Below are 13980 nucleotides of genomic sequence, written 5' to 3' on the forward strand. Positions count from 1 at the left end.
TAAAAATATCTAATCCTTCAGGCCAGCCCTAGGAGAGCTGTTAATCAGCTCAGTGGTCTGGTAAAACTAAGATATACTTACCTCTACCTTTGGCCTTTTATAAGTATAATAAATCTTGAGTAGCGAGGATCCGGTAGTATACTGTAGCTTACGAATGAATGTTGTCAAGTTAGCCCACAGCTCAAAGTCATTCCACATAATTGCTTACTACTTAACCTAACCTGTAGTTTACACACCTGCCATTCCGTCCCAGAGACTTGAACGAAAATGCATCACGTCAAAGAAGTAGTCTTGCTGGAAGCTATCATACTAATGCAGAACCTAACCTAACCTGAGAAGAGAAGTGTCATACGCCAAGGTGCTAATGTGCTCTATTCATATAATCCCCCTGAGAGTGATTCAAACACCACCGAATGTTATTAACGAGTAAAGGCCTTGTGCTGAGCCTAATTACTCGGCAATTACACGCTCATTGCACCTAATTACGGGAGTCTCCCGTTCACCCCCTTTGTCGGCCCGTGATTACATAATCGACGTCAGATAAACAGAATGGAAGCGATTGATAAGGCGTGGTACGGATTCCAATTATCGCGCAACAGCGCTGATATTATGTTGATCGTTTTCTCTTGGTTCCGATTATCCCGTGCTGTTTTATCACTTTTGACGAAGTGTTGATTTTATCGTATATTGATGATTGATCGTGTGATCCGATTCTGTAAACGGTTTGGTACTTGTGCTCTTGGTTGCATTAAACTTATAGCCTGTTTATTTTATTGTGTGTTGTGACTGAAATGATCTTATGCTCTTGGTATCATCCCCCCCCCCTACCCCCCCCTACCCCCACCCCCTTGCGGTTAAAGTTTTATTATTGATTTTCTGTTTTATTTCCTAATTATACTATTGATGTTCTGTTTTGCTTTTTAGGCTTGATCAATTTAATTATATATATTTTCGAAGGGGACCTAACACCAACATTCTCGACATCAATTACATCATTTTCTGTGGACTAGACTGTATACAATTATTACAACATTTTTGGCATATTTTACTTTTATATTTTGGATTCTGCAACACATCTTATATGCATTTTTATTTATGTATTTGTTTATTTTTTTTCTTAACCTAAATAAGGTTTTTATACATATAGCTGCATCATAAATTACATTCTTCACTTACTTTTGGTTTAAACATCTCTCCTTGTGCACACACATCATTAAGCACCTACTTTTCTCTAACCTAACAGTTCTTATTATGGACGTATCTATCAATTATAGTTATTATATGTTTATTCTGGCGGGGGAGGGGATATAGGGGTGGCGGACAAATTGGGACGTGGAACTTAGCAGCATTATACGTCTTCACAATCACAAATTCAATTACATACGGTTAATCAATTCAATTGCACACTCATAATCATTCAAGACGCCACATCGCTCCCAAACCTCATTGTAACATCACTAATACACTAATACATCTCTTTCCTTCGACCATCCTCACAGCAAACGGCGAACATCCACCTACTGAAGCTGACGCGTCTCCTCCGCCTGGCGCGCCTCCTTCAGAAGATCGACAGGTGCTCGCAGTACTCCGCCCTCATCCTCACCTTCCTCATGCTCTCCTTCACGCTCGTGGCCCACTGGTTCGCCTGCGTCTGGTACGCCATCGCCGACGCCGAGAAGGACAGCGAACACGGCAACATAGGTATCGTTGGTTGTCGTGGATTCCATTTTGTACAGGGTGTCCAAAAAGTCCCAGTACCATTAGAAGTATTTATTACGTGCAATGGTACCGGGACTTTATGGACACCCTGTATAATATACGGTTGATGAACTTATTAAAAAAAAGAAATTTGTTGTTTCTTGACTGGTGGACGTAGCCATTAGTTGTTGTTTTAGGTTATGCTGGCCTTATGCCAGGACGGGCTCTTGCTCATAGAGCAGCTCGTAGGGAAAGGTGAGATTGACGGATATGAAATGCTCCTTTATTATGACGTAGCCAGGATTCATAATATTAATATGATTACTTTGTCGAGGTTTTCACTTTTAGGAATCCTGGCTACATCCACCGTTGAGGAGAGAGATCATCACAGATATGTTAAACAGTAGCATTATTCGCTTACTCTGGGAGTAAGCCTACAATCTTCTTTGTTGTTGTTGTTGTTGGGGGACCGGGGCTAGGAAAGGTCTATGAAAGATCCTAAAAAGGTCCGAAAAAGGTGCCTCGCGTTGAGGTAAAGTTACAGGAATTTTAGGATAGGATTTATGATTTATTTAATAAAATGAAAATGTAAAAAATAAATAATGTGCTAGTTAAACAGTACAGAATGATTTCTAATAAAATATAGCGTATTTATTTTAATTTTCGTTGGTGAAACAACGCTCTATTTGAGCATAGATTTAATTTACTTTAAAAGTTGGGAATATAATGTTTACAACTCGAGTAAGCTGGAGGTTGGATTACGCCTTTTATTTATAAAAAAATTTATAGTATCCAATGGATACATCCTCATATTTTTGACGTTTTACTTTTCAATACATATCATTCCGTTCTGCTGAATTTTTGTCATATAGAAATCGTGGTAGCACAAGGTTAAGTCAGATTTATTGCCACTGAGTCTTGGAAGAGAGAGAGAGAGAGAGAGAGAGAGAGAGAGAGAGAGAGAGAGAGAGAGAGAGAGAGATTGAAATAATACCATCTGCAAACACAACTATGTCATTTTTCGTCTTACTTTATTGCAGGGTACATTGCATCTGGGGTACATTAGCAATTTCCCCAGAATAATGGGAACAATTAAATCCAGTTGTAGTATTTACTACCGGTATATTACGTATATGCCCTTGATTTGTGTGTTTGTGTAATTAACATCAGCATCTTTATACAGTTGTTAGAGAATGGAATTGGCCCTGGTAGGAAAATTATATATATAATAATATATATATATATATTATATATATATTATATAATATTATATTATATATATTTATATATATATATATATATATATATATATATATATATATAATTTCCTGATGTCCAGGAATAAGGCCTCCATTCAAATTTCCTTGAAATGGTAAGAATTAAATTGTATATGAGAGCCAAAATACTTAGAGCAACTCGACAAAATAAATATTACACACGCACACACACACACACACACACACACACACACACACCAGACCTGAAAAAAAAGTTTTTCACCTCCTTGCAAGGGAATATCACATTAAGGTGAAAAGGACTATTATTGACCCATTCCAACCCTGAGAATGGAAAATTCTCTCTCTCTCTCTCTCTCTCTCTCTCTCTCTCTCTCTCTCTCCTTGCATTTGTTTAAGAGAGAAAACATGGTATAATTGCATTTTCATAATTCATATATGCGAGTGGGAGAATTGATATGCAAATCCCTACAATACGGAAGACCTCCTTGAAGACCCCTATTTCATAAAAGATGGTTCTGTAGGGTCTGTATAAGGTCTTTCCTCTCTCACTTTGTTATGGAAAACATGTCCACAGAGAGACTGGATTCCATTTCAACTGTACTGGCAAGATGGAATATCTAAAGTAAGATGATTTTTCACTTAGGTGGGTCAGACGTCGACTTTGACGTCTAAATTTATATGTAGATATTTTTGTTCGACAGCGACTTCTAAATCTATATGTATAATTTTTTTTACTGTTAAATTTCTTTTCTTAGCCTTTGTACGCCTTGGAGACGACAATGAATACTGAATATGATTCTTAAAGATTAATTGTAATTCGTGAATGATTTTATTATTTATAATGTCGTTGATTACTGAGCATAAAACCATGAGCACTGAAATGAAGATTGTCTTTCGTAATATTTCCATTGTCTAGGGGTTACGCGTTCTCATTATGATTAATAATAATAAATTAATTTGTTGCTCGAGTTAGAATTACCGAACCCACTTAATTAGATTTACTACCAGTCACTGCGTTGCTCGGTACCCTCGTAATTATCAATTACGTCAACCGTTTTAGCATAAGAGACTGCCAAGTAATTAGAAAAATGAATAGATAAATAAACACGTCAGTACATTTAGGATCGTTCGCCATTCACCACCCGACATCAGACGTCTCTCTTCTTGAATTTTGGAATTTGGAATTTTAATCTTCATGAATATTAAAAACGACGATCAAATGAAACGGGTGCAGCTGTGTGTGTGTTCCCTTTGGTGGTAATTGACAGTGTGCGTAACTTTGCTCTCCGGCAGCTAGCTAGTCGAGGCGAAATTGCGGACGAGATCTTTTTGATCAAACTGGAATGATGGACTCGGTGCTCTGAATCAGGGAGTTGTAAATGGATTATTTATTTGACCTCGTTGGTGAATTAAATGGTGGACGTTTTAGCTTGTTGGTGGGTTTTTTTTTCCGTTTGAGTGTCTATATTTTGCCGTATAAGTGTATATTTTCCGTGTGTATATTTTTTCGTATGAGTGTATATTTGCCGTGTGTATATTTTTTCCGTATGAGTGTATATTTTCCGTGTGTATATTTTTTTCCGTTTGAGTGTATATTTTCCGTGTTTGTATATTTTTTCCGTGTGAGTGTATATCTTCCTTATGACAATATTTTTCCTTAGGAGTGTAAATTTTTCGGAATAAGTATATATTTTTTTTTTTTTTTTTTTTTTTTCCGTGAGTATATTTTTCCGTGTGTATATTTTTTCCGTGTGAGTGTATATCTTCCTTATGACAATATTTTTCCTTAGAAGTTTAAATTTTTCGGAATAAGTATATATTTTTCCGTGAGTATATTTTTCCGTGTGAGTGCATATTTCCCTTATGAATCCATATTGACTATCACTTTATAGATTGGTCGTTTATAACTGACGCTGCATAATACCTTCGCTCATTCCAGATGTTTTAATCGTTTTTCAGTATCAATTATGAATGAAAAACTACTTTAACATACACTTTCAAGTTCACTCTTGCCAGTAGGTAATTGATTCAATTCAAATTCAAAATATTTTTTGATATTTATAATACATCAAAAGCATGTAATTGTTCCGAATGCCTTTGTGGAAGAAAGGCTTCAGTATGAAAGATACATACTACACTTAGCGCCCTACTGAATCATATTTATACATATATATGTATTTAGAGGTGCTGTGACTGCTTATATATTTATTTCCATCTACATTATACGTTGGTACCTCTCTATCTCTCTCCAAATACCCTTTTTCGGTATTGGCCCATTTGAGGGTGAAAGATTGCTCCACAAGTTTATTGAGACATTTGAGGGTGAAAGATTGCTTTACAAGTTTATTAGGACATTTGATGGTGAAAGCAAGTTTCTTGGGACTTTTGATGGTGAAAGATTGCTTTACAGTTTATTAGGACATTTGAGGTGAAAGATTTGCTTTACAAGTTATTAGGGACATTGATTGTGAAAGGTTGCTTACAAGTTATTAGGACATTGATGGGGGGTGAAAGATTGCTTTACAAGTTTATTAGGACATTTTAATGGTGAAAGATTTGACTTTACAAGTTTATTAGGACATTTGAATGGTTTGAAAGATTGCTTTACAAGTTATTAGGAATTGAGGATGGAAAGATTGCTTTACAACGTTTAATTAGGACATTTGGATTGTTTGAAAGATTGCTTTACAAGTTTATTAGGACATTTGATGGTGAAAGATTGCTTTACAAGTTTATTAGGACATTTGATGGTGAAAGGTTGCTTTACAAGTTTATTAGGACATTTGATGGTGAAAGATTGCTTTACAAGTTTAGTTTAGGACCATTTGATGGTTTGAAAGAATTGCTTACAAGTTTTTAAAGGGACATTTGATGGGTGGTGAAAGATTGCTTTACAAGTTTTATTAAGCGACATTTGATTTGGGAAGATTGCTTTACAAGTTTATTTAGGACATTTGGATGGTGAAAGATTGCTTTACAAGTTTATTAAGGGACATTTGAATGGTCGAAAGATCTGCTTTACCAAGTTTATTTGGGACATTTGAGGATGAAAGAAATTGCCTTACAAGTTTATTTGGGACATTTGGACATTTGAAGATTGGCATTTACAAGTTAAATTGGGACATTTGAGGGGTGAATGATTCCATTTACAAGTTTATTGGACAATTTGATGGTGAAAAGATTGCTTTACAAGTTTAATTAGGAACATTTGATTGGTTGAAAGATGCTTTGCAAGTTTATTTAGGGACAATTGTTTGGATTTGAAAGATTGCTTACAAGTTCTTAGGACTTTGATGTGTGGGGACAAAGAATTGCTTTACCAAGTTTATTAGGACATTTGATGGTGAAGATTGCTTACAAGTTTATTTAGGACATTTGATGGTGAAAGATTGCTTTACAAGTTTGATTAGGGACATTGAGGGTTTGAAAGATGGCTTCCAAGGTTTATTAAAGACATTTGAGGGGGAAAGATTGCTTTAAAGTTTTATTGGGACATTTGAAGGGTGAAAGATTGCCTCTTTTTACTTTTCCTTCTTTCCCTTTTGCTGTTCTTTTTCTTCTTACAACAAGGGTTTATGGGCCATGTTGAGGATGAAAGAATTGCTTTACAAGTTTCCTTTGGGACATTTGAAGGATTTGAAAGATTGCTTTACAAGTTAATTAGGACATTTGAGGCATGAAAGATTGCTGTACAAGTTATTTATTGGGAACATTTTGAGGGATGAATGATTGCCTTTACAACGTTTATTGGACAATTTGATGGGTGAAACGGATTTGCTTTACAAAGTTTATTATGGACATGTTGATTAGTTGAAAGGATTGCTTACAAGTTTATTGGGGCCATTTGACTTTGAAACAATTGCTTACAAGTTTATTGGGACATTTGAGGATTGGCAAAAGATTGGATTTACAAGTTTAAATTTAGGACAATTTGATGGGTGGAAAGCTTTATTTACAAGTTTATTGGGACAATCTTTGAGGATGAAAGATTGGCTTTACACGTTTTATTTTGGGAGGCATTTGAGGAAATGAAAGATTGCTTTACAAGTTTATTAGGACACATTTGCATAGGTGGAAAGATTGCTTTACAACGTTTATTTTAGGACAATTTGATTGGGTGGAAAGATTGCTTTACAACATTTATTAGGGACATTTTGAGGGATGAAAGATTGACCTTTACAAGTTTATTGGGACATTCTTTGAGGGTTGAAAAGATTTGCTTTACAAGTTTATTGACGGGACCATTTACGAGGATGAAAAGATTGCGTTTACAATCTTTATTGAGGGACATTTGAGGGTGGAAAGGTTGCTTTACAAGTTTATTAGGACATTTGACAAGTTTGGAAAGATTGCTTTTACAAGTTTATTGGGCCATTTGAGGGTGAAAGATTGCTTTAACAAGTTTATTAATGGGCACATTTGAGGGATGAAAGATTGCTTACAAGTTTATCAGGACATTTGAGGGTGTAAAGATTTGCTTACAAGTTTATTGGGACCATTTGAGGATGGAAAGATTGGCCTTTACAAGTATTATTGGCCATTCGAGGGGGTGAAGGTTGGGCTTTACAAGTTTCTTTAGGGACATTTGGATAGTGAAAGATTCTTTAACAAGTTTATTTGGCCATTTACGAAGGGTTTGAAAGATTGGCTTTTACAAGTTTATTTGGGACATTTGAGGACTGAAAGATTGCCTTTACAAGTTTATTTAGGACATTTGAGGTGAAGATTTCTTTTTACAAGTTTATTGGGACATTTGAGGATGAAAGATTGCTTTACAAGGTTTATTGGGCCATTTGATGATGAAAGATTTGGGCTTTACACGGTTTTATTTGGGGACATTTGAGAGAAAGATTTGCTTTCCACAAGTTTATTGGGGACATTTGATTTCGAGGTGAAAGATTGCTTTACAAGTTTAATTGGGACATTTGAGGGTTGAAAGGGAATTTGCCTTTACAAGTTTATTTTAGGACATTTGGAGGGTTGAAAAGGATTGCTTTGACAAGTTTTTATTGCGGCCAATATTTTGAAGGGTGGGAAACATTTGTTTCAAGGGTTCTATTGGGCCAATTTTGAAAGGGTGAAGGTTGCTTTACACAAGTTTATTGGGGACAATTTGAGGGTGAAAGATGCCTTTAGCAAGTTATATTGGGACATTTGATGGTGAAAGATTGCTTTAACAAGTTTATTAGGACATTTGAGGGGTGAAAGGTTGCTTTATATACAAGTTTTTTTTTTTTTATTAGGAACATTTGGAATGGTGAAAGGATTGCTTTACAAGTTTAATTTAGGACATTTGATGGTTTGAAAGATTGCTTTAACAAGTATAGTTAGGACCATTTGAGGGTGAAAGATTGCTTTACAAGTTTATTGGGACATTTGATGGTGAAAGATTGCTTTACAAGTTTATTGGGACATTTGAGGGTGAAAGGTTGCTTTACAAGTTTATTAGGACATTTGATGGTGAAAGATTGCTTTACAAGTTTATTGGGACATTTGATGGTGAAAGATTGCTTTACAAGTTTATTGGGACATTTGATGGTGAAAGATTGCTTTACAAGTTTATTGGGACATTTGAGGATGAAAGATTGCTTTACAAGTTTATTGGGACATTTGAGGATGAAAGATTGCTCCACAAGTTTATTGGGACATTTGATGGTGAAAGATTGCTTTACAAGTTTATTGGGACATTTGAGGATGAAAGATTGCTTTACAAGTTTATTGGGACATTTGAGGATGAAAGATTGCTTTACAAGTTTATTGGGACATTTGAGGATGAAAGATTGCTTTACAAGTTTATTGGGACATTTGATAGTGAAAGATTGCTTTACAAGTTTATTGGGACATTTGAGGATGAAAGATTGCTTTACAAGTTTATTGGGACATTTGAGGATGAAAGATTGATCCACAAGTTTATTGGGGACTTTGGAGGATGGAAAGATTGCTTACCAAGTTTATTGGGACATGAGGATGAAAGTTCTCCACAAGTTATTGGACATTTGATGGTGAAAAGATTGCTCCACAATTTTTATTTGGGCGCGGAATGAAAGATTGCTTTACAAGTTTTATTGGGAATTTGAAGGAGGAAAGATTGATTTACAAGTTTATTGGGGACATTTGAGGAATTGAAAGATTGCTTTACCAAGTTTATATTGGGACATTTGAGGATGAAAGATTGTCCACAAGTTTTTATTTTGGGACATTTGATGGTGAAAGATTGCTTTACAAGTTTATTGGGCCATTTGAGGATGAAAGATTGCTTTACAAGTTTATTGGGACATTTGAGGATGAAAGATTGCTTTACAAGTTTATTGGGACATTTGAGGGTGAAAGAGGTGCCTCCCACAAGTTTAATTGGGACATTTGGAAGGTGAAAGATTGTTCCAACAAGTTTTATTAGGGAATTTGATGGTGAAAGATTTCTCCACAAGTTTTATTGGGACATTGAGGATGGAAAGATTGAAAGATTGGAGGGACAAGGTTTATTGACATTTTTGGGATTGGTGAAAGATTGCTCCACAAGTTTATTGGGACATTTGAATTTAGGGTTTGGAAGATTGCTTTACAAGTTTATTGGGCGGACAATTGGAGGAAGGTGAAAGGAAATTGCTTTACAAGTTTCCATAGGACATTCTTTGAGGGTGAAAGAATGGCTTTCAAGTTTATTGGGACATTTGAGGATGAAAAGATTGCTCCCAAGTTTATGGGACATTGAAGGATGGAGGGAAAGATTGCTTTCCCACAAGTTTATTGGGACATTCTGAAAGATGTGAGAATGCTTTACAAGTTTATTTATTGGGACATTTGATGGTGAAAGATTGCTTTACAAGGGTTTATTGGACATTTGGGAATTGTGAAGATTGGGCTTTCCACAAAGTTTATTGGGATATTTGAAGGTAAAAGATTGCTCCACAAGTTTATTGGGACATTTGAGGATGAAAGATTGCTCCACAAGTTTATTGGGACATTTGAAGGTGAAAAATTGCTTTATAAGTTTATTTTTGGGACATTTGAAGTAAAAGATGGTTTTACAAGTTTATTGGACATTTGATGGTGAAGATTGCTTTACAAGTTTATTGGGCCATTTGAGGATGAAAGATTCTTTACAAGTTTTTATTGGGTCCATTTGAGGATGAAGATTTGCTTTAACAAGTTTATTGGGCCTTTGAGGATGAAAGATTGCCTTACAGTTTATTGGGACATTTGAAGGTGAAAGATTGTTTTACAAGTTTATTGGAACATTTTGAGGATGACAAAGATTGCTTTTACAAGTTTATTGGACATTTTGGAGGTGAAGAACTTGTTTACCAAGTTTATTAGGACATTTTGATGGTGAAAGATTGCTTTACAAGTTTATTGGGGCCATTGAGGCGATGAAAGATTGCTTTACAGTTTATTGGCCATTTTGAGGTGAAAAGATTTGCTTTACAAGTTTATTGGACATTGAGGATGAAAGATTGCTTTTACAAGTATTATTGGGGCCATTTTGAGGGTGAAAGATTGCTTTACAAGTTTATTGGGACATTTGAGGATGAAAGATTGCTTTACAAGTTTATTGGGCCATTTGAGGGTGAAAGATTGCTTTACAAGTTTTTTGGGACATTTGAAGGTGAAAGATTGTTTTAAAAGTTTATTGGGCCATTTGAGAGAAAGATTGCTTTACAGTTTATTGGGTCAGTTTGAGGTGTGAAAGATTGCTTTACAAGTTTATTGGGCCAGTTTGAGGGTGAAGTTGGTTTACAAGTTTATTGGGCCACTTTGAGGGCTGCTAGCATTGCTTTACAAGTTTATTGGGACATTTGGAGGATGAAAGATTGCTTACAAGTTGTATTTGGGCCTCTGAGGGTGAAAGATTGCGTTACAAGTTTATTGGGACATTGAGGATGAAAGATTGCTTACAAGTTATTGGGCCATTTGATGGCTGAAGATTGGCTTTTACAAGTTTATTGGGCCATTTAGGGTGAAGGTTGCTTTAAAAGTTTATTGCGGCCATTTGAGGTGAAAGATTGCTTTACAAGTTATTGGGACATTTGAGGGTGAAAGATTGCTTTACAAGTTTATTGGGACATTTGATGGTGAAAGATTGCTTTACAAGTTTATTGGGCCATTTGAGGGTGAAAGATTGCTTTACAAGTTTATTGGGCCCATTGCAGTGTGAAAGATTGCTTTACAAGTTTATTGGGACATTTGAGGATGAAAGATTGCTTTACAAGTTTATTGGGCCATTTGAGGATGAAAGATTGCTTTACAAGTTTATTGGGACATTTGATGATGAAAGATTGCTTTACAAGTTTATTGGGACATTTGAGGATGAAAGATTGCTTTACAAGTTTATTGGGCCATTTGAGGGTGAAAGATTGCTTTACAAGTTTATTGGGCCATTTGAGGGTGAAAGATTGCTTTACAAGTTTATTGGGACATTTGAGGGTGAAAGGTTGCTTTACAAGTTTATTGGGACATTTGAGGATGAAAGATTGCTTTACAAGTTTATTAGGACATTTGAGGGTGAAAGGTTGCTTTCCAAGTTTATTGGGCCATTTGAGGGTGAAAGATTGCTTTACAAGTTTATTGGGACATTTGAGGGTGAAAGGTTGCTTTACAAGTTTATTGGGACATTTGATGGTGAAAGATTGCTTTATAAGTTTATTGGGACATTTGAAGGTGAAAGATTGTTTTACAAGTTTATTAGACATTTGATGGTGAAAGATTGCTTTACAAGTTTATTGGGCCATTTGAGGGTGAAAGATTGCTTTACAAGTTTATTGGGCCATTTGAGGGTGAAAGATTGCTTTACAAGTTTATTGGGCCATTTGAGGGTGAAAGATTAATATACAATTGCTGTACAAGTTTAATGAAGTAGTTGAAGGGTTATCTGCTTAATTCCTAAGGCATTTCAGTGACTGTTCTCTAACTCCCTGCAGGCTGGCTCGAGATGTTAGCCGAACGGTTAGATCGGCCCGTATTCAACGTGACGCTGCCGGAGAAGTACCTAACGGCGCTCTACTTCACCTGTTCGTCTCTCACCTCCGTCGGCTTCGGCAACGTCTCGGCAAACACCAACAAGGAAAAGATATTCAGTATTGCCACCATGCTTGTCGGAGGTAAGGCATTTGTTTGCTGTTGGAGGATTTCTGGGTAATATTCTCTCTCTCTCTCTCTCTCTCTCTCTCTCTCTCTCTCTCTCTCAGTCCACTTCCATCGTTATGCGACCTGTCGTGAGCACCATCTGGGTTGTTAATTTGTACGGTACATAGCTTTTGAAATTAGTTCTTGTATTTTCTCTGTGTGGTCCTTGGAAGTGTCGCCTCCAAAATAGCTACAGCCAATCTCTTTTAAGTGTATTGTCATGTGGTTTTTGCATGTCTCGTTTATTGAATTTATTAAGTGATTATCAATATGTGCGTTCGTCATGTGCTTTAAGTAAAACTTTTGTTTAATTGTACTTTCAACCTCGTAGATATGCTTGCTTGACGATATACATGCATGAAGTGTTGCCCTCATCACTGAGAATAAATGTAATAGTTCATGGGGAAGGTATAAGGTGTGACAATATATAATCTATATATGTGTGTGTATATTTATATACTGTGTGCGTGTGTGCTGAGGAATATTTTTCCCGTAGAGTTGGTGTGGATAATGCCAATGAAGCGGAGATTGATTCCAACGTCTTGATTGCTGCAAATGCAATGGCTTAATTTCTTTGTGAGTGGCAAATTACTCTCTGCTCCAATTTTCAGTCACGATTATTATCTCGTCTGATGACTCTTAGGAGAAAATAAAGTTAAAAATACACATATAGAATAAGATTTGAATATTGGTTGTCTATTTTGAATATTAGTTGTCTTATTTTGAATATTAGATGTCATTTATACATAAATGAATCGGTACATTTAGATTCGTACACAAAGGGACACAGATGGCACTGGGACTCATGGATGGAATCCAGAGTTCAGTTATCATTTCATTTAAAGAAAATAATACATTTACGCTTACAGACAATAACAAAGATGGAGAGTTGTCCCAGTGGATTTAAAATTTCATTTTAACCCGGGAAACCAAGATATGAGGATACATTTCACCCCCATAGCTTCGAGTCCCGACAACCAAATCACAGTCTTGCTTTAATTGGTTCCCCCAGACAAAAGCTGTCCCAGATTCTCTCTCTCTCTGTTCCTTTCCAATAATATGGGGCCGAAGATGGCTCACAGATAGAGAGAGAGAGACATCAAAGGCCATCCGGTCTCTTTGATCCCGGTAATTTTCCCCCCAGAACGGAACAGCTAACTACACCATCCCAAAAATTATATTTTAATATATGTGCCATTTTGTTCCTTCTGTCGAGGGTTCCATCATTTCCTGCCGGGTAAATAAGCGCCGTGGTAACTCCTTATTTAGCTGTCGCTTCGCCTTGTTCTCTTCTAGTTTTGGTAAAAGGTGGCCTGGTCTGACTTTCAAACCAGCTTCTGTTATGAGATTTAGATGCCCTGTTTCAGGAATGCTCGAATTCTTTCAAAATTTTAGCTTAATTGTTTTGTGTATCTTTTAGAATTCGTGTTTTTTTATATTTATTTTTATGACTAGAATAAGAAGCTTTTTAAAAATGGGAAAAAGGTCTTGGTAAAAATGTGAGGCAAAGCCCCGAATTTAATTAATCGAGCAGATATTTTATTTTATTTTAAATACTCTGGTTCATGAGAGCACAGTGTCTTCCGTATCATCAGTGACAGGACTTCCTCTGCACAGTCACGTGACTAATTTATTCCATTCATTTTTGTAAACACAGCTTGTCGTTAATCCCATATGCCTCAGTCGATGCAGTTATCGTAACGTGCCTCCAAATTCGTCTGTTGTCGATTCTCTTTGCAGTGCACTTCTAATGGATGGGCAAACCTAAGTGCTGTAAAATATTTAGCCAAAATGAACGCCACCAACAGAATCCTTTAAAAATGTATACGGTCATATTTGGTGAGAAAAGATTTTTTCAACCATTACATGACTTTTTTTTTTCCCTGTACACATGTTTTCCTTTTTCCTTACAGCGTAAAAG

General features: G+C 36.1%; 1 protein-coding gene across 4 annotated transcripts in view; it reads left to right on the forward strand.

The window, feature by feature from the left end:
* Positions 1-13980, forward strand: part of LOC135206092 (potassium voltage-gated channel subfamily H member 8-like) — a 421415-nt gene that overhangs the window by 392300 nt on the left and 15135 nt on the right. For all 4 annotated transcript variants that reach the window (XM_064237316.1, XM_064237319.1, XM_064237318.1 and 1 more), the window contains exons 8-9: positions 1500-1701; positions 11855-12034. In XM_064237316.1, the coding sequence (XP_064093386.1) occupies positions 1500-1701; positions 11855-12034 (382 nt within the window). The remainder of the gene's footprint in view (positions 1-1499; positions 1702-11854; positions 12035-13980) is intronic.

This window comes from Macrobrachium nipponense, chromosome 29, assembly GCF_015104395.2.
Source record: "Macrobrachium nipponense isolate FS-2020 chromosome 29, ASM1510439v2, whole genome shotgun sequence".
Taxonomy (NCBI): Eukaryota; Metazoa; Arthropoda; class Malacostraca; order Decapoda; family Palaemonidae; genus Macrobrachium; species Macrobrachium nipponense.